Below are 21531 nucleotides of genomic sequence, written 5' to 3'. Positions count from 1 at the left end.
GCGCGCGCTCCGCGCTTCTCTCCTGTCCAGCCCTGCCATTCGTGCATTCGTGCTGCGTTCTTGTGCGCAGTGGATTCTTTTTGCGTTTTCATGCACGCAGCCACGTTCATTATTACAATCAAGCAAGCATGTGCCCAAATTGTATTAAAAATATAATTCCACTTACAACGCAACAGTTCTTTGGACTCACTTTATTATGTTCGTTTGCGAAAACAAGAATTGGAGCAGACAGTGCAACACACTATAGATTGCAACAAAACGCGGATGGTGTTTCATGTACGCACATGTAAAAAAACATTTATTGTAATTGCTCTAATGGCCAATGCTCAGAATAGATTTTCACGGCCTGCTTCTCGCTCGGTCCATAATATCCACCTACGTGAAGTGCACCGAGCATATTCTGCGGTTGTTGACCGTGTCTCTGGGCAAACCCACTAGGTCCATCCTTCCAGCGTAGGTTAAAAACGCTTCCATCCTGAAGAACAGTGAAGATCATAAATTATAACATCGCAGTTGGGACATACAAAACTGAGCTCATTTCGCGTCGCAGCAAAGTACTAGTTGTGACATGCCAACCTTAATTCTCAGAAACGCATTTTTAAACGATGGCGACCAATTAGCTAGAAATAAGTGCAACGCGCACACTACACACGTGTTCCTTACAATACGCACAGGCGGTACTATATTTATAAGGAGCTTTATGTTGGCTGCTTGTTGACATAACGATTTACTACATCGTTGTGGTGATTTCAAATCAGCTAGCTACTGCCTCACCACCGGGCAGCCATGTACGGCTGCGCATAATTACTATCACAAATAAAAACCGGGAAGTGAACTGCACAGTGCTCACCTGTTGTCTTTAGACATGAGGTAGAATTTCACGGCGCATGGCTCACTTCGTCTTGATGTGTTCGCACACCATTGAACCACACACGAACAGCGACAGTTGCGAGACATTGCGGGGAAACGCCGACAAACGTGCAAAGGTACGGTATCACACGGACTACACTGGTAGCGCGGAAGGCGAAAACCGCAAAACAGACCGCATAATGCCAGAAATAAGATTGCTGCCGTTTTGGCCGTTATCAGCACGGCCGACGACGTGCGGGCACCGCGCCAGCCGCGCCGCCGATAGTTGAAGGCGAGAGAGAAACGATAAAGTTGAGAGAGGGTTGACAAGAAAAAAAAAAGGAAATGCGATTTTGGTTTCGCCTCCATCCCATGGATGGCGCTGCAATTCGCGTGGACAAAAAACCAGCGGAGTTTCCGAGGCCTGACAGTTCTACTTAAGGAGCAGCCGGGCTACGTGCCTTCCATTTGGCAGCAAATGGTGCGGCTGCGTCAACGTACCTAACGTCTTCACCGTACTTTGTAGAGGTTGGTCGCTCGACACTTTTGCAATTATTTGTAAGCCTGTTGCCGCTACCACTGCTGCCATTAGTCAACTACTGTATTCTTTTTCACAATGCCGTCTTGTGCTGATCTAGCTAAAGATATTGCAGCCCTGCGTGCAGACCTTTCTTCTGTGAAGGAGGGTATGGGCATGATCTATTGCGCTGTATGAGTCCATGAAAACCCAAAATGTATCTCTCACCAAGGAGAACAAATCACTGAAGGATGAAAATGAACTTTTGTCGAAGCGTCTGTCAGCTTTAGTACAATCATCATGAACAACAGCCTATATTTTATGTCCACTGCAGGACGAAGGTCTCTCCCTGCGATCTCCAATTACCCCTGTCTTGCGCTAGCGTATTCCAACTTGCGCCTGCGAATTTCCTAACTTCATCATCCCACCTGGTTTTCTGCCGTCCTCGACTGCGCTTCCCTTCTCTTGGTATCTATTCTGTAACCCTAATGGTCCACCGGTTATCCATCCTACGCATTACATGGCCTGCCCAGCTCTATTTCTTCCGCTTAATGTCAACTAGAATATCGGCTATCCCCGTTTGTTCTCTGATCCACACCGCTCTCTTCCTGTCTCTTAACGTTAGTCCTAAGATACTTCGTTCCATCGCTCTTTGTGCGGTCCTTAACTTGTTCTCGAGCTTCTTTGTTAACCTCCAAGTTTCTGCCCCATATGTTAGCGCCGGTAGAATGCAATTATTGTAGACTTTTCTTTTCAACGACAGTGGTAAGCTCCCAGTCAGGATTTCGCAATGCCAGCCGTATGCACTCCAACCCAATTTTACTCTTCTGTAAATTTCTTTCTCATGATCAGGGTCCCCTGTGAGTAATTGACCTAGATAAACGTACTCCTTTACAGACTTTAGAGGCTGACTGGCGAGCCTGAATTCTTGTTCCCTTGCCAGGCTATTGAACATTATCTTTGTCTTCTGCATATTCATCTTCAACCCAATTCTTACACTTTCTCGATTAAGGTCCTCAATCATTTGTTGTAATTCGTCTCCAGTGTTGCTGAATAGGACAATGTCATCTGCAAACCGAAGGTTGCTGAGATTTTCGCCGTCAATCCTCACACCTAAGCCTTCCCAGTCTAAGAGCTTGAATACTTCTTCTAAGCATGCAGTGAATAGCATTGGAGAGATTGTGTCTCCTTGCCTGACCCCTTTCTTGATAGGTAACTTTCTACTTTTCTTGTGGAGAACCAAGGTAGCTGTGGAATCCTTGTAGATATTTTCTAACTTATTCACGCATGCCTCCTGCACTCCTTGATTACGCAATGCCTCTATGACTGCTGGTATCTCTATTGATTCTATTGCCTTTTCATAATCTATGAAAGCCATATAGATAAGTTGATTGAACTCTGCAGATTTCTCGATTACCTGATTGATAACATGGATATAATCCATCGTAGAATATCCCTTCCTGAAGCCAGCCTGTTCTCTTGGTTGGCTGAAGTCAAGTGTTGCCCTGATTCTATTGGAAATTATCTTGGTGAATATTTTATACAATACTGAAAGCAAGCTAATGGGTCTGTAATTCTTCAATTCTTTAACATCTCCCTTCTTATGTGTTAGTATGTTGTTGGCGTTCTTCGAGCTCTCTGGTACACTTGAAGTTGTGAGGCATTGCGAATAAGGGGCCGCAACCTTTTCAAGCATGATATCTCCTTCATCTTTGATTAACTCTACTGTTATTCCATCTTCTCCAGCCGCTTTTCCCCTGGTCATGTCTTTCAGGGCCCTTCTAACTTCATCGCTAGTTATAGAAGGAGCTTCTGTATCCAGTTCATCACTATTTCGAATGAAAGTAGCTTGGCTGTTTTGGGAACTGTACAGGTCAGTATAGAATTCTTCCGCTGCTTTTATTGTGTCATCGAAATTGCTGATGATATTACCATGCTTATATTTCAGTGCATACATCTTGCCTTGTCTTATGCCAAGCTTTCTTCTTACTGATTTAATGCTGCGTCCATATTTTATGGCTTCCTCAATCTTTCCCATGTGATAATTTTGAATATCCCTTACTTTTTTCTTGTTGATTAGTTTTGACAGTTCAGCGAATTCTATCTGATCTCTTGAGTTGGACACTTTCATGTTTTGTCGTTTCTTTATTAGGTCCTTGTTTCTTGGGAGAGCTTCCCTACTGGCTGCCTTGGTGCCTTACGTCCCACTTCAACTGCTGCTTCTGAGATCAGCCTAGTTGTGGTTTTATTCATTACCTCTATGTTATCTTCATCTTCCTGTTTTAAAGCTGCATATTTGTTTGCGAGCACCAGCCTGAATTGGTCTGCTTTCACCCTTACTGCGTCTAGGTTGGCCTGTTTCCTCTTGACTAATTTCACTCTTTCTCTCTTCAAATTGAGAGAAATCCTAGACCTCACTAACCTATGGTCACTGCACTTTACCTTACCTAACACTTCTACATTCTGCACTATGCTTGGATCCGCTGAAAGTATGAGATCTATTTCATTCCTTGTTTCTCCATTAGGGCTTTTCCAGGTCCACTTCCTGTTGCTGCGCTTCCTGAAGAAGGTATTCATTATTTGGAGCCTATTCCTTTCCGCGAACATCTCTCCTCTTGCATTTCTAGAGTCGATGCCGTAGTTGCCAATTGCTTGTTCACTAACCTGCTTTTTCCCCACTTTTGCATTGAAGTCACCCATTACTACAGTATACTGAGTTTGCACCTGTCTCATTGCTAATTCAACATCTTCATAAAACTGTTCTATTTCATCATCGTGACTGGAAGTTGGGGCGTAGGCTTGTACTACCTTCATTTTGTACCTCCTATTCAGCTTTATTACGACGACTGCTACCTTCTCACTAATGCTGTAGAATTCATCAATGTTTCCCGCTATGTTGTTGTGAACTAGAAATCCAACCTCAGATTCTCTCTTATCTGGAAGACCTTTGTAGCTGAGGACGTAGCCGTTAGTCAGCACTGTGTAAGCCTCACCAGTTCTTCTAACCTCACTAAGGCCATTAATATCCCAGGCAATGCCTGATAATTCCTCAAATAGTCCTGCTAAGCTAGCCTCACTCGAGAGGGTACGCGTGTTGAACGTTGCCAGGTTTAGTTTCCATTGGCGGCCTCTCCGGACCCAGAGATTCTTAGCATCCTCTGCGACGTCGCAGGTCTGACCACCGCCTTGATCAGGTGCTCCGCAGCCACTGGGGACTGAGAGCCATTGTCGGTCGGAGACGTGAGGCAGGTCTCTCGTCTAAATAACGTCGAGATTAAGGGCGTTCCCCCAACGCAGGGCGAAAATTGCCTGGCAGTGGTGCAGGCCATTGGTAATAGGATTGGCTGTCCTATCGTGGAATCCGACATTGACGCCGTGCGCAGTGTACCTGCTAAGAAGGACAGGAACATTATTGTATGTTTTTGTTCAAGGGTTAAGCGCTCCGAGTTTGCAGCCAAGGCAAGAAAGGCGAGGCTGACCACGTCAGCCATCGGTTTTGCTCAGAGCAGCAACAAGCCAATTTTCATCAATGACCACCTCACACCTGATAACAAACGACTCGTTGCGCAGGCTCTTGAGCTCAAAAGAGGTAAAGGTTGGAAATACCTTTGCACTGACATGTGTGATTACAGCTAGGAAATCAGACAGCAGCTGCGTCTATCGCATCTCTGGTGTGGTGGATCTGGCGATTATTCAGTGATCGTGCGAGTCATTTGGCGTTAAACACAGTTGCTGCTCGGTCTTTATTGCGTTATGTTTTCCTGTGACCAACTGAAATCTTTGTTGCAAGATAAATCACCTGCGTTCTCTTCCTTCATTGCAACATACGTAGTTTGCGCAAGCATCATGACGATCTATTGAACTTTCTTTCCATGCTTGACCGCACTTTTTCCTTGATATGCTTATCCGAGAGCTGGCTAACATCAGCTGATTGAAATTTGTATGGTCTGTCTGGCTACAATACAAAAAGCCGAACCACCGCCGCGGTGGGTCGGTTATTTTCATCAGATCATCATTGCCCTATGTTAGACGTTACGATCTTCCTTTTCGGGACTTGTTATGTGAATCCATCTGGTTAGAGTTTGACCGCAATTCTCAGCCGATCAATAATAGCTGTACAATAGTAGGTGCTATATATGGCTCACCGTCAACTTCTTATGCGGTATTCCGTTCTCAGCTTGAAGATATATGCGTTAACAAATGTAAATAAAATTATAATAATTTGCGGAGACAGAAACATTAATATTCTCGATATGAACTGTCAGTCTTGCTCTATGTAACTTGTCTACTCAGCTATGGCTTTTCTTCCCCATTACAGACTCCAACTAGGCGTGATCTTTCAGGCTCTTCCACGCTGATTGATCACATGTTTTCTTCATTCGATTCTGATTCTCATTGCTCTTCTGGAGTTATCGATTATTCAATCACTGATCATTACCCCTTGTTTTTTTGCCTAGGTACAGAAGCAGTTAGCAATTCTAAAAAATATGGTAAATCTTCGTTCAACAAAGCACAGTTTATTCATCAGGTTCAAACCACAAACTGGGATGACGCATATATGGAGGGTTGTCCTGAGAAGGCATTTTCCATGTTCCATTCCAGATACAATAAATACATTGATCAGTGTACTACTTATTCACAAGATACACACTGGTATTCTACTGCAAGAAATCCGTGGATATCAGATGCCATGTTGCGTTCCATAACAAGAAGAAATAATCTTCACCAAAAAGTAAAATCGCAGCCCTTTACCATAAATTTGAAAATGGCTTCTGAGAATGCAGAAAGAATGTTTGAATATGCACATTCAAACATTCTTTCTGCATTCTCAGGCGCGCAAAACGAGACTACTATGAAAACAAAATACTTGAAAACGGAAACGATACCAGACGTAACTGGAAACTAATTAGACAGTTTCTTGATATGAAAGAGTCTGATCCGGGCATCAAAAGAATTGTCCTCAATGATCATGAACTCACGAAACATACTGATATTGCTCATGCATTTAGTGAACATTTTGTTGCTTCAGATAACAGTCCTCCAGCTAATGCAGTGCCTAGTATTTCGCGTAGCTCTTACTCATTTTATCTTCGTCCTGCTTGACCGCATGACGTCTGCAATATTATTTGTTCCTTAAGATCGACTGGGCCTGGCGTTGATTCTATCAGACCAGCTCATATGAAGCTTGTTTCTGCTGATATCTCACTAGTCCTTGTTGATATTATTAACAAATTGTTCTGTGATGGGGTATGTCCTAAATCACTAAAGATTGGTAAATAAATTCCTGTGTTCAAAAAAGGCAATCGTGAAAATATTAACAATTACCGTCCCATCTGTATATTGCCATTTTTAGCAAGGTTATTGAAAAACTTATCTATACCCGCCTCATGAACTACCTGAATAAGTTTCGGCTTATCAGTCCCCTCCAGTTTGGGTTCAGACATGGCTACTCAACCGAGTTAGCGCTAGCTCACTGAACTGACAAAATCAAGCAAGCCATTGCCCGGGGAGCGCATTTCTATTTGCGCCCAAGCCAGTGCTCGACCGCTGGCGCCGCCATGCGCCGCTCGCGCGTACCATGTTTCTAGCCGAGCCGTTGGAACGGAGAACGCGGAGAACATGCTGGGCTGGCGGTGACAAGGCACAACTGTAGCTGTTGTTAAGGGATTTACGGTATTTCTAAATAAACGCATCACTGTTTTGATGATCCAAATATAATCTCACTATCAGGGAGGGAGCAGTCCACCTGACTGGAGCAGTATTTTTTTATTTAGGGTGTTGCTACGCTGCGCTCCGCAACACCCCAAGGACCGCCGCTTCGCGTCGGCGCCCGGCACTGCGGCTTCCACCGCAGCATCGGGGTACAACCGACCGTACCGCCAAACAGGAAAAAAAGAAAATGGTGATAGCGGAATTCGAACCCGCGTAGCCCCGATCTCAAAGCGAGCGTCGTAACCACTACGCCATACAGATACTTTTTTTTCTTTATTACATGGGAGCAGAATCGTCAGCAACACAAAGAAACAAGGCGCTACAGTTAACTATTTAAAAGTCAGGCAATAATAAAAACATACGCCATAGAGATACACTTCCAGAACATGCATTCACGCGAACCATATGATTACGTTCGAGCGCCCGTGGCGAAAGAAACCACCTAGAAACATGGTACGCGCTAGCGGCGCATGGCGGCGCCAGCGGTTGAGCACTGGGCTTGGGCGCCAATAGAAACACGCGACCGGGGACTAATTGTAGGGGCTATATTTATTGATCTTACTATGGCATTTGACACACTAAATCATTGCATCTTGTTAAGTAAACTAGAACAATTCGGTATTACTGGTCCACCTCTTGAACTGCTCCACTGCTACTTGTCTAATCGTTCCATAGTTGTCTGTATAAATGATCATTACTCTACCAATAAATTAATTACCAGTGGTGTTCCTCAGGGTTACATTTTTGGTCCCTTGCTTTTCTTATTATTCATAAATGACTTACCTAATGTACTGACCGATTCAGACTACCTGTTATATGCCGACGACACCACATTATACTCATCTCAGCACACACTAAGCGCTCTGCAAGCTGCACTTAATACTAACCTCTCCAACGTCCACACATGGTGTACCTTAAACCACCTGTGTATAAATCCAGTTAAGACAACGTTTGTCCTCTTCCATAGTCCACCAAAAGTATTAGTAAATCCTATAACAATTTCTTTGAATAACTATGTACTAACAATATCTGAAAAAGTGAGATTTCTTGGTGGTTACCCTCGACAAACACCTAAAATACCACTGCCATGTCAGTTCATTACTGCACAAAGTGTCATTTCGTATTCATGTTCTCATCAAAGCACGTGCATATTTGGCACCCCATATTCTAACTTCGTGATATCATGCATATATAGGTAGCCATTTAACATACTGTTTGTCTACATGGGGAAACATATATCCTGCTCACCTTAAGCCTTTAGAACGCCTCCAAAAGCAAGCATTGAAGCTCATGACATTTACACCACTCCGATTTCATTGCCTGCCTCTTTACCAACTTCTTCGTATTCTACCCCTTCGGTACTTATTTCAATATAAGTTATCGCTTCCCATGTTTCGCTGTATTCATTTGACATACCTACGGACGTCCTTTCTTTGTGTCACATCGTTAATTCATACAACACAAAGTTTTCTGAACAGAATAACCTCCTCTTACCGAAAATAACATCAAATTACGGAAAGTACCCTCAGATTCGCAGGTATAAGTGTTTGGAATGCAATTACTGCAGACATTAAGATTACCTCTTCTTTCTGCTCCTTTAAACGAAAATTAAAAACAAAATTGTTAGAAGAGCTGCTTTCTCTGTAATTTTTTTATTCTTTCTTTTGTCTTTTATTTCTTGCCTAATTTCTTGCCGATTCTCCTTTTCGTCTTTGTCTTTTCTGCGGACGTGTGTTTTCTAGTATTTGTGTGGGAATTTCTACTACGTATAAATTTCTTCATATAGATTTTAAATAAATATGTTCGTGTTGTATTGCTTTAAATTCACAAGTTAAACTATCTTCATAATCTGTTTTTATGCCTTTGTTAGATTATCATATCGAAATAACCTTTTTATGATATTTATTTTTCTAGTATTATTTTGTTTTTAGATAACACTCTGATTTGTGTAAAGTCGTTTTCGCTTGTTGGATGCATCCTGCTGCTGTCTATGTGATTAAATTGTATGCATTGTAAAACAAAATGTCCCCCGGACAGTTTTACTTTGGGACCTCCTATGGTAGTACCTAAGATTTATGTTTTTTTTATCTTGCACTACAAATAAACTACAATAAACTACAAAAAATCTACTGTCGCAGGCAAGTCAATCAAAGTTTTGGGGCACATAGTCAGCAAAAACGCATTCCAACGGGCCCTGAGAAACTATCCGCCGTTCCCGAGTTTCCTCTTCCTTTGCGTCAAAAAGACCTGCGCAGTTTTCTAGAACTGGCTTCGTACTTCCGGCGCTTCATACGCAACTTCGGTACGCTTTGGTCTCAGCTCCATCAACTCCTCTCAAATAACACGCCCTTCGTTTCGTCCGCCGCATGTGAAAGTGCCTTTTTGATACTCATGCAGGCCCTGACGTCTGACCCGGTACTGTGCCACTTTTACCAAAGTGCAGCTACTATCATTCACACTGACGCCAGCAGTTATGGTCTTGGTGTTGTTCTCCTGCAACGTGACACCACCTTGTGTGAACGAGTCGTTGCTAACGCACTCGGACGCTGTCTACTGCCGAGAAAAAATACACCATCACTGAACAAGAGTGCCTTGCTGTTGTTTGGGCAGTGCAAAAGTTTCGGCCATACCTGCACGGCCGGCATTTTACAGTCGTTGCCGACCATAACGCACTATGCTGGCTATGGTCGCTAAAGAACCTATCGGGTCGCCTTGGTCGCTGGGTGATCCGTTTACAGGAGTACGATTTCGATGTTACATGCAGGTCTGGAGAGAGTCACCAAACGCAGATGCTCTATCTCGAACCACGCAGGACCTCCAAATATATTTAGGTATGACACTCCATTCTATCATTAATGTTGCTTATACCTTGTCTGGTATTCTTAGCAAAGCTATTCCTACCAACGTGTCGACCCATACTGCCGAACTATTCTCGAGCGCATGTAAGGTTCTGCTTTACCTCCGAACGCTCGACTCCATCGACAACGTAAACAATTCAAGCTTGACGATGCGGCTTTGCATCGATATGTTTATCACGTCGATGACGACAAATGGGTACCCATCATACCACGTTCTCAGCAACGTGAGGTGCTTGAAACCTTTCATGATGATTCGACGGCAGGTCATCTCGGACACCACAGTACATACGACAGAATACGCAGTCGGTGCTCTTGGCCTGGCCTCTCTTCTGCCGTAGCCAGGTACGTCGCATCATGCGTTCTTTGTCAACGCCGCAAACAACTTATGACTCCTCCTTCAGAACTTTTGCAACCTCTTCTTTGTCCCGCTTCGCCTTTCGAGGTCGTCGGAATAGACTTGTACGGTCCTCTTCCCAAGACCTCCAATGGCAATCGGTGGATTGTTACGGCCGTAACCATTTGACCCGCTACGCTGAGACAGCCTGTATACAATATGGGAGTGCCGCTGAAGTCACCGATTTCTTTCTACGCAACATCCTCTTACGTCACGTAGCTCCGCGCGTTCTCCTCAGCGACCGCGGCAAAGCCTTCCTCTAGACTCTTCTTACCGAAGTTCTGCGCGCCTCAAACATCGTTCACAAGAGCACTTATAGTTACCACCCTCAGACCAACGGCTTGATAGAGCGTTTTCATCGTAATATATCGGATATGATTGCAATGTACATCAGCCCCGAGCACACCAACTGGGATGCAATCGTGCCGTTTCTGACATTTGCTTACAATACGGCTCTGCAACACACCACCGGCTTTTCTACATTTTTCCTCGTCTATGGGCCCTCACCTAATTTCGTTCTGGACGTATCGGTCCTTACGTCTCCCGTGTCCTCAGCAACGCCCTTCTCACAACAATTTTTGTCTCGCCTCGAAGCCTCCCGTCATCGAGCCCGCATTAACACCGACATCGCCCAGGATGTTCGGAAGCATCGCTACGACTCGACTCACCGTGTTGTCTCTTTTTCGCCTGGTGACAAAGTTCTTTTTTGGACTCCTGTGCGCTTTCCCGGTTTGTGCGAAAAATTCGCCAGTGGTTTATTGGACCCTACACGGTCATTGAGCAGACATCTCGGCTTAAGTACCGCGACTCGCCCCTTAAACTTTCTTCCGACCACCGTTGTCGTGGTACATAAATTGTGCATGTATCGCGCTTAAAACCGTACACTCGCCGCATTTCATCATAATGCCGCAGGACCAGGCGGCCGCTTCCACCTCGGCGCGCGACCCATGCCTGACTCTTCTTCGTCTCTACATATCATCACTTGTACAAATTCCGCATCTGTATTTATAATCATCAGCCGCCCAGCTTGTTCTTCTTCGTCGTAGCGCGAGCTCGGCTGGAATAAACGGTTCCTTATATTTTTAATTACCTACCTAGATAAAGCGACTAGTCGGGCAAGTAACGTCCGTGGCTTTTATAAGTTTACATGACAAGGCGGAGCAACACATTCTGTCATAACCAAGTTCTTAAAAATCTATTTGAACTAAAAAGTGGGTATACGTGGCGTCGTTTTTCAAAGTAAAATTGTAGGAATTAGCGCTTTTCCGTCACCTGTTCTATCATTTTCTCGTTGTGTGCGTTTTCCTGTTAACAATGCAGTGCCAATAAACCTGTCCCCCTCCACTTTACCAACCACACAGAATGCCTATCTTGAAAGGCTCACTTCATGGAAAGTCACACCTGTCCGCAGTAATGAGAAAATGAATGCACTCGCTTTTGTTTTGTACTGACGAACCCTTGCCTACACATTTTAAGTTGCAACTCGGCTATGCCATCGCATTGTTTTCTTTCTTCTTACAAGTCTCGTAACTTATTTCCCAAATCTCCTAAAGATTTGAGACTCATGCGGATACTGGTGGATATGAAGAACTACTCAAGGAGTGAGCTCACAGCAGCTATCCCTATAAAACATTGCCGGCAGACTACATCAATTTTAGATGCGAAGCAGCTTATGGTCGGGGTTATGTCACTCCCTGGCTCCGTCCACCCACCGTGCGGCGTTCCCACCCATACTGCGCATGCGCATCCTCCTCCCCCTCTTCTCTCCTCCCTCCTCCCCCTCCTCTCCTCGTCTCATCTCTCCTCTCGACATTCCTCCTTTCCTCTCCGACGCTCCTCTCCGAATTGCGCAACGAATGGCGCACACCTGCGGCTCCGCGCGCGATAATGCGAAGAAGCTTAGGTTAGAGGCGCCACGGTAGGCGCCCCAGAGGCACCGGCAACAGTCCCCAATGCCGCGCGCGTTCGGTGCGAACGCGGGCAAAACGCCGACGGCGTCGACAACAGTTCTGCGCGTTGCTGGAGCTGCTGCATGTCTAAGTTTATACAGCTGATAAAACTACCTTCAGTCGGCCCCATGGCTGCTTCGCATACTACTCAGGGTTCCCCTGTGGGAAGAGGGTGTAATTTTTTTCTAGCGGTGAACTCAATTACAATGACGGCAGCAGTCTCTCCCAACTATGCTGTCTTCATACAATGCTTCGCGGTGTTCGGTGCATGAAGCTGGGCCGGAATTCTCAAAAAGCGCTTACGCTAGAAATGTTCTTAAGAGGAAATTTCAGCCAATCCTCATGCTGGACATATTATTAGCGAAGGCGGGCGACCAGTGCCAAAATGCACCTAAGAAAAAAAGTTTTATTGCGATAGCAATTATATGGACACTCAAACGCAGATTTCTGCCGTCGGCGTCGCCGTCGCCGTGAGGTTCCGTATGACGTCATTTGGAGAAGAAATCGTCGCCGAACGCTGTATGTGCGAGTGAAAGGGCGCGAGGGGCGCGTCTTTCACGGGGAGTGAACGCACGGCGGAGAACAAACGCGCGTTCTGCGCCGTGCTCGCTTAAGGGCTGCAGAAGTAGGCGTCTCTGTTCTCCTTCACAATCACCATGTATGTAGAGCAAACGCGCCTTCTTCCGACGAGCGAGAGGCCGTGGGGGAGGGGGAGGGAAGGGAGGCGACGTTTAGCTGCGGCACGCAGTGCCTATTTATAACAGAGGCTCAGGCAACAGTCACCAACGCCGCACGCATTTTGAGCGAACGCGGGCAAAACGCCGATGGTGTCGACAACAGTTCTGCGTGTTGCCGATACTGCTGCATGTCCAAGTTTATACAGCTGATAAAGCTAATATCATTACTCCGTATAGCTCTCTACAAGTTGCTATCGCAATTGATGCTTCGCCTTTCAGGTGAAACTGCGACAACTTTTTTTTAATGAGAGCATTTACTAGTAACATGGGGAAGTGAGACATATACTAGGTCTACTGTCCGCACGCAAATCCCTTTGCCCAAGCAATGAAATGCCAAATTCCATAAAGCGTGAGGGACGTGATAAGAAAATGCTTCATTTGGTCCTGGCTTCATTTCGGCTTTGCTGAACCTTTATAGAGCAATTGTTTTGCTTTACAGCTGCGTTCAGTACACCGTAAGGTACAATCGCCAAAATGGAGCTTCGAAACAACAAAACAGTCAAGTTTCGAAACATGACAAAAAATCAAGAAAAACAAGAAGCACTCATATTGGAGGCACTAAAAGTGTATAATGACGATTCTTTATTCATCATCGTCTTTGCAGATGTCCTTGTCGACAAGTGGCACTCTTATATCACATGTTCCTTCATAGTGCTCGAGGCAATCCTGAGGTACGTTGTGCACCACGGCTCGTCTCACCCAAAGCATGCAGTCTGGAAGAAACAGGATTTTGTGAAAACCTCAGATGTTCAAAGTTATCCATTCACAGTATGTTTGATAAACGTAATCACCATCTTCTACAAGCTTTAAGCACAGGAGGAGCATTGAAGTCTGTGCACGACGAACCATGCACAATTTATTTGCGAAAACATGCTTGCTTTTAAGAGCTACAAACAGAATGAAGGCTTTGACGCTTTTTTTAAACAGGGCCGCGCTTTTGTAGCGATGCCTTTCGCTCGATTATGTGCCGGTCATATCATCTACCGTTCACGACCGGCGCATTCCTATGATAACGTGGACGGAGTGGCAAAGTGTCCACTGAAGAAGCGCGAAACGCGCCAAAATCTGCTCTGTGATGTGGAATAAACCTTAGTTGTGAGTCGGCGCTTGTGTAAGTGTGTTCTTTTGTCTGTCGTCTTCCTTGTTGCGCCCTTCTAAAACCATGCATCCGTACCAACTCGCCCAATTGTCAGTGCTACTAAAAGGAATAACATCGGAAAGGCATCACTACGGTATCCTGACCCAGGATTCGTACATCAACCGAGACACGTCATTCACAAAGCGATGGTGTATTCAAAGATCTTAAAACTCGACAGTGAGAGCTAGCTTTCATAATTGCATTTTCCTTTGTTTCAGCAACCCCTTGTGGTCTCAAATTCACCACTGAGGTGGGAAATTGATATCTTTCATCTGAATTATGAAAGACATGACAAAATTAAGAAAAATCTCAATGCACTCATTGGCCGCAGATGAACGGCTTTTTTGATGAATCGCTAATAAATCAAAACGCTGGTTATTTGAAATATTGAGGTTATTCGACCTTAATATTTCAAAATCACAACATTTTCAAGCATATACTTAAAGGCCATTGTTGAGGCACCAATGCCAACCGGTCTGCCTTAGGCAGCATTCTCCCAAAATACTGCACGTGGCCCTATGCTCAGAGTTATGGACATGGACAAATGCGAAACATTAGGGAGAACCGCATTTACCTGCGGCATGTAACTATACGTGTGGACGCTCAGATTTGTAATTGTTTTCATGTTTGGATTTCTCCAGGTTAGGTAGTTGTTGTGGAGCATTTTAATAATTGCACTAGAAAGGGTTGGAAATGGAGGGTCTTCTCAGTATTATGGTATTTCATGTGCACTTGATCTTTGAACAGCCTTGATTGTGCACCGAGCTTTGGGCCACCCAAAGTTGCCCAAAGCTCGGTACTACCCCGTTCACATAAGCAGAAATATACAGTTTTGACAAAAAACATGTTTTAAATTGCTCTGGCATTCTCCGTTAGAGTACATTATGCGTGCAGAAAGTTTGTGGTAGTGCTGACTAAGCGAACATTACACGCACGAAATGAACATTTTTCCGTATGTATTTTGGCGCGTTGTGTAGCTGGAACTACAAAAAAAAAATTCGGGAGAGACACTTGAGACTGCTTACGAGTGGGACTGTCAAAGCATTTTACTCCCTTTGGTACATTTGTTTTATTCATCTGTTCGACATGCATTAAAGTTAATACTGCTACAACGTTGTGTGTGTTTGCGTTTTCGGTTTCCACAGACCGGATTATTTTATACACTCATGACATGGCATCGACAGTCCATCGCAGTACACGCAGCACCGATGAAATCCGAAGAGCGAGTGATGCATGGGAGGCAGCGCACTAATTTAATACATCATGAAGTTGCGCCTGCCCATTGGCTGTGCCGTTACGTGCTGAATGACGCACGCAATAGGCCACATCTTTAGCCAACCAGAACCGTGGAACCGGCGTGGTGTCAGGGAAGTGTGCTCATCTCACACCCTAGATGCCCGGGTTCGATTCCCAACCAAATCAAAATGTGGCAAATTTTTTTACCAAAGCCATTCATTTACTTTGTTTACAGGAACCTCCCTGAGAAATTTGACAGCTACCCGAGCATCCCTCACGTGTCTTAACTCGTTACGCCGTCGGCCATCTTTGGCACAATCGCTCGGTCACGCTGACGACAACGTCGGCTTATCGCCTAATGGGGAATTTAATGCTTTCGTTTTAAAAAGCGGGAAACATAAGGCCACTTCTAGAAATTGCCTATGTGTGCAAGAAAATCGCGGTGAAGTGTGCAGCGTACTGAAACGATAAAAACTTGAAGAGTGGCCTTCGTGCGCAAACATCGCTATTATATAAAGTCTTAGTTTCAGATTATTATTCGTTCCTACAGTTTGTTACAAGAAACAATATACAGACAAGCGTCCGAAAGTCAGAAACTGCACCGGAACCCTTGAATAAGGGTTGCATAAAAATAGAGTGGAATACAGAGCAGGAAACAAAAATCACCGTTTAATTAAGGTATATTGCGTCTTAATTGCCCGGTTCTCTTGGATTGAAAGCCTGTCGTACAATTGCCAATACCAAGTTGGCTTACGCTATCCTTTTTTGCGCATGCCTTTTGAATTTCTTTGTTAAACGTATTTAGCTAAATTTTGTAGAAGATATGAAGGAAAACCGGCATCTTTTATCTACACGCTTGCTTAATTATGCATTTTATGTCTTGCATGCATTTGTGCATTTGTTGACTATATCTTGTTATTACTGGGTATTGGTGAGATGTTCTTTGTTTATGTAGAAGCAAGCTCGAAATTCTTTGCACATCAACATCTGCGTGTGCATTTCTTGTTTTACATTGGAGTGCTTATGTTATGTACATAAATTTTGCATGTCGCTTCCACACAGTTCTATTATTTTGGTGCCTGCTTGTGTCTGTCTACTGGTGTGTGTGGTCTCGAGTGTCATTTATGCACGTTTGAACGCATATACAGGGTGTTCAAAATTTAGCTTGACCGAATTTTTAGAAATTCCCTGAGGCAGGTAGCATAATTCTTATCATTGAGCTGGGTTATTCGATGAGGCGGGCATTAGTAGCACGAGAAATCGAAATACTTGTTCAACGAAATAACAAAAATTACCTAATTGACTTCTTAGTGAATTGATTTACTACACTTATTGGAATTTACTGATTGCAGCCGGTGAGTACGCAAGACGCATCCACTTGAAATGAATATCGAGGTTGACACCAGTTACGAGATATTATTTCCCAAAGTGTGGGCCGTAATACATGGGCGTTCACTTACTATTGCGCTTCAATGTATAAAACAGCATTTTGGTAAAAAAGGAAGCGGCACAGCAATGCATTTTTATGGTGAGTTTGATGGTGCATATCTCCGAACTGGTGTCATTCTGGAAATTCATTCCAAGTGGATACGCCTGACAAGCTCACCGGCTACAATTCGTAAATTGCAATATGTGTCATAAAATACTTAACTAAGAAGTTAATGAGTGAATTCTTGTTAATTAGGTAAATGTGTGTTGCGATTTCTCGTTGTTGCCGGTGGGAGACGAACCCACAACCTCCGCATTGCGCGTGTGTTGCCCTACCAATTGTGCTAATGCGACGGCCATTATTTCCTCCACTAATATGGGTATTTATATTTACTAGATCTAGCCCTGGGAGTGTTAGCCAGCGCGGCTCAAAGCCTGTGGGTTCGTCTCGCACGGCGACAAGTTATCTTTTCATCCACCTTTTATTTCCGTTTTCTTTATTATTTTCTACATTTCCTTTTCACAGCCAATTTACCCGATGCTTTCATTGGCTTCATTGTCTGTTGACTATTATGATGATTACCAAAAATTTAGCCCATGAGTTATGTCAGGGTTGACGCATATGATGGAACGATCGATGACTAAAAACAACTTGATTTATTAACGATGCATTCGGATTACATGATCAGAATCTCGGCGGCCGCGTCTTCATGCCTCGAACGCTCGTCGTCACGTGATCTCTCCCTTCCCGCCTGGCTCGGCAGTCGCACGAGGTATTTCTCCCGCTTGCCGATAGGTGCCGCTAGTCCCTCAGCTAACAGTTACCCTTCTTCTCCCGTTCATTCATAGAGAGGGTCTCGAATATGGCAGCCTTGATGTCATTAGGAGCATGCGAGGGCTTTTTAGCCACGTGCCCTGTCTCTTAAGTTCACTTGTTTCGTGACGCCATCGGGCAAAAAAGGGCGTTCCAGGTCCGCCCCGCTTGGCTTTGAGTGGCGCTGGCTAACACTCCCAGGGGCTAGATCTAGTAAATATAAATACCCAAGTTAGTGGACGAATCGATGGCCGTCGCCGTAGCACACGTGTAATGCAGAGGTTGGTCGTGGGTTCATCTCCCACCGGCGATAAGGTATTTTATCGTCCACTTTTCTTTGTTATTTTCTGCATTTGTATTTCATCGCCAACTTACCCGAGGATTTCCTTGGCTTCATTTTCTGTGAGCTGTATATGATTATCAACAAAAAGCGAGCCCCTCGGTTTCGCTCCTTCTCTCGTTCGCAATTGCAAGTACGACGAAAACTGATATAATTGACGTCTCGTTTCCTTTATTTTTCACAAAAATTTGTCCTTTAATGAAAACCTAATGCCAGAAAACATGCTAATGCTTTTAGGCTCTCATTTTATTAACACCCCGCATTAAAATACAATCCTCCCAATAAAACTTTTTCCGAATTAGAAACCTAATGAGGTACATTGTATGTATAAATGTTGTTACCGTATATGGAAGAATATTTGTTATACAAATTTCTATTACATTTAGTTCTTTGCTTATGTCAAAGATCTTATATATCTGCGAATAAAAGAGCAAGCAAGAATGAAACTTTCTGCAAAAGGAGCTTACGTTCATGGTTGTCGTAAGGTACTTTCAGCACCACGCAGGTCTTGTAGTCGGTGAAGCCATAGTAGGCTTTGTACTGATGAGCTTTATCTGAAAATACATAAACCTAGATGCAAACACAACACAGAAAACCTAGGGAAGAGATACTTGTTAACGTAATATAGGCAATAACGCAACTAGGTACACTGTATTTTGTGAATGTTTTGTTATCTGTTCTGAGCGGTTTTAATGAACAAATTCAGCACGCAACGCATGTGGTTGTATTATTTATCGAATATTGCAACGCTTATCGCAGAACGCTCAGACATTCAGTTAGGTGTGCACATTAATTGACGCCAGGCATTTGGCCGGTCAATGTGATAGAGCTCTGTATTTTAAGATGGTTTGTGGCTGAAGCCAGTACAAAAAGTATTGCTATGCAATAGAAAAACAAATACACAGTTCCACTCTTCGCTGACTCACTCAACGTGCTTCACATCGTGGAGCAGGATGTTGTTTTAGATAAATTAATATAAACTGACCACATGGGGTGTGCGAGGCATAGAATTTGACTGATGAAACTGCTACTTAGCCACTCGATACCAATATGCGGTCAACAACAACCCACCATCAACGTACGTTGAATGGAAGAATGAGGTACCACAGGGCTCCATACTTTGTCCCCTCTTATTTACACTTTATTGAATGCCTTATGACATTTTCCAGATCGTCCAAAACTACAAAATTAAGCCAGTTCCACGCTTTTCTCACTCTCTCTCTCTCTCTATCTAGCTCTTTTTCTTTCCTTCTCTCTTTATTTCTATATCTCTCTCTGTCTCTTTTTACCCGCCGGGGTGGCTCAGTCAGCTAAGGCGTTGTGCTGCTGAGCACGATATCGCGGGATCGAATCCCGGCCACGGCGGCCGGATTTCGATGGAGGCGAAATGCAAAAACGCCCGTGTGCTTGCGTTCTGGTGCACGTTAAAAACCCCAGGTGGTCTAAATTATTCCGGAGCCCTCCACTATGGCGTGCCTCATAATCAGAACTGGTTTTGGCACGTAAAACCCCAGAGAGGAGAAGATCTGTCTCTTTTTTTTTCTCTCGCTCTCATTTTCTCTTTCTCTCGCCCATAGCAAGTTGTGTTACAAACATCGGTAAAATGCAACCATATGGTTCCCGTAAATGCATTTTCTGCAAGCGTGGGTGTATCGCGCAGTGGTTTTGACGCTCGCCTTCGGACCGTGTTCGGACGCACGCCTTCTATGCCGCCTCGCCCCAAGAAAGTTCATTTTGTTTTATTTATTTCTCTCGCTCTCTGTTGGCATCTCTCTCTTTCTCGCTCTGCACCTCCTCTCCTCGTATGCTCTGCTTTCACTCTCTCCCAGCTTACGCTTTTCCAGCTCGGCGATGCTGGGCACGACGAGACCAATCTAGCGAGGCCTTAACAGCTCCGCCCTAATAATGTGCACAGACGCCAAAAATATTATTTGTGTGCACTTCGCTTGTCGAGGTGGAACGAAGTGCGCTTTATTATTCAAATGAGTGGTCGTCTAGGTTAACAGGTGACGTTTGAACGCTAGTAAGACAAAATACTGTCATTTGCTCTATTGAACAAGCCACGAGATTTTAAAATGAGCACTTACTACCCTAGCAAGGTCACGCATTGGAGCAGGCTAAGACTAAAATATTCCTGGGAGTGTGGTTCCAGGAAGCCTTATCATGGAACGAACACATACCAAGGTTAAAGATACAATTAGGCCGGAGTGTGGGGTCCTCCCATAAATTAGGTTCATCATTACCACTGTGGCTGAAACAACACACTGTACCATACACTCTTTCATTCTCGACTTCCTATTGTGCTCTTCTATGGGGCACAGCTGCCAGGAAATCTTACTTCAAACAAGCTATATTAGAAAATGGAATTCAGAAAAATTTTGAATGTCGAGCCATCATTTAACTAAAATCAAGGTTTTGCGCTCGCAAAACATATTTGTGATTATTTTACAGAAATCAAACTTACCAAAGAAAAATTCTGGCCAGATGGCAGAGTAAATTTTCAAAGCCCAATGTGTTGTCACTAGTCACGACCTTAAACAGCTGACGAACTAAATTACGCGTTTTCTGTAAGCTACTGCAATGCTTTAAAACATGGATGAGCTCTGAGCATGGCGTAAACAAATCTAGCATACTTGACACATTCACAACTAATTATGTAGAAAAAATATATTTGAATGACATCACACCAAAGAAACCTTACAGAACTAAAAAGATTACAACGTGTGGCTTGCAAGACATTGGGAGTGAATAAAGAAAAAAGAACAATGAGAGAAGGACAGTTATTTCGATTTAATACAGCGGGTCAAAGTACGTACCTTTGTCTCGGAAAACAATTTCTAGCACTGACATTGCAGTGCAGGCACCGTATGACGGTGCACGTATCATTTGGGCAAGGCGTAATGAGCTTCTTAGGATATATTTGCGACATTTACATATCTTTTGAATTTTGGTTAAAGTCTCGCGCCATTCACGCAACCAATGTCGGCAACAAAAGCCGAAAGAGCAGCTTGCTGCGCTGCTGTTGTAAACACAGGCACCGAAGTCCGGCTGAATCATGAACCGTGTCAACACGTGATCAGACACGCTGGCTTCCACGGGAGCGTGGTGATAAGCGTCTATAGAACAAAAACACGCATTTCAATTGCTTGCGGTTTGCTACCACTTGCGTGGCTATCTTTTTCCGCGTTTATAATATATCCGGCACAATTAAAAAAACTGTGAGGATAAAATGCGCTTCTTGGAATATATGTGAAGCGAAGTTTTGACGAAGCGGTTAACCAGATGTTTGCACATTTCATTCCTGCGTCTTTGGTGTAAAGAAAGCTGGCGCATGCGCATGTGGTCTCGGGCACCCGTGGTGCGCAGTGTGACACACACGTCGATCACAAGGTCGATTCACATAGGTCGCGAAGCTTCGGGCGAAAAGCGGTTCAGAACCAATTGTCACCGACATCAGCAAGGGTGGTTATGGGAGCAGCGATGGAAGCGCGACTATGTTTGGGGGGAATAAACACTGGGAAAGAAAAAAGCGTTTTTAAATTAAAGCGAGGCGCAGTTA

The 21531-nt window shown here is 44.2% G+C and overlaps 1 protein-coding gene across 1 annotated transcript in view; it reads right to left on the bottom strand.

Annotated features, from left to right (window-relative positions):
• Positions 1 to 13598: 13598 nt before the first annotated feature.
• The window catches only part of LOC125947239 (uncharacterized), a 33266-nt gene continuing 25333 nt past the window's right edge, over positions 13599 to 21531 (bottom strand). The window contains exons 4-5 of the mRNA XM_049671651.1: positions 18440 to 18526; positions 13599 to 13729 (exon numbers count right to left, since the gene is read on the bottom strand). Of these exons, the coding sequence (XP_049527608.1) occupies positions 13599 to 13729; positions 18440 to 18526 (218 nt within the window). The remainder of the gene's footprint in view (positions 13730 to 18439; positions 18527 to 21531) is intronic.

This window comes from Dermacentor silvarum, chromosome 7 (genome assembly GCF_013339745.2).
Source record: "Dermacentor silvarum isolate Dsil-2018 chromosome 7, BIME_Dsil_1.4, whole genome shotgun sequence".
In the NCBI taxonomy this organism is placed as follows: domain Eukaryota; kingdom Metazoa; phylum Arthropoda; class Arachnida; order Ixodida; family Ixodidae; genus Dermacentor; species Dermacentor silvarum.
This window is presented reverse-complemented; position numbering and strand designations above follow the sequence as displayed.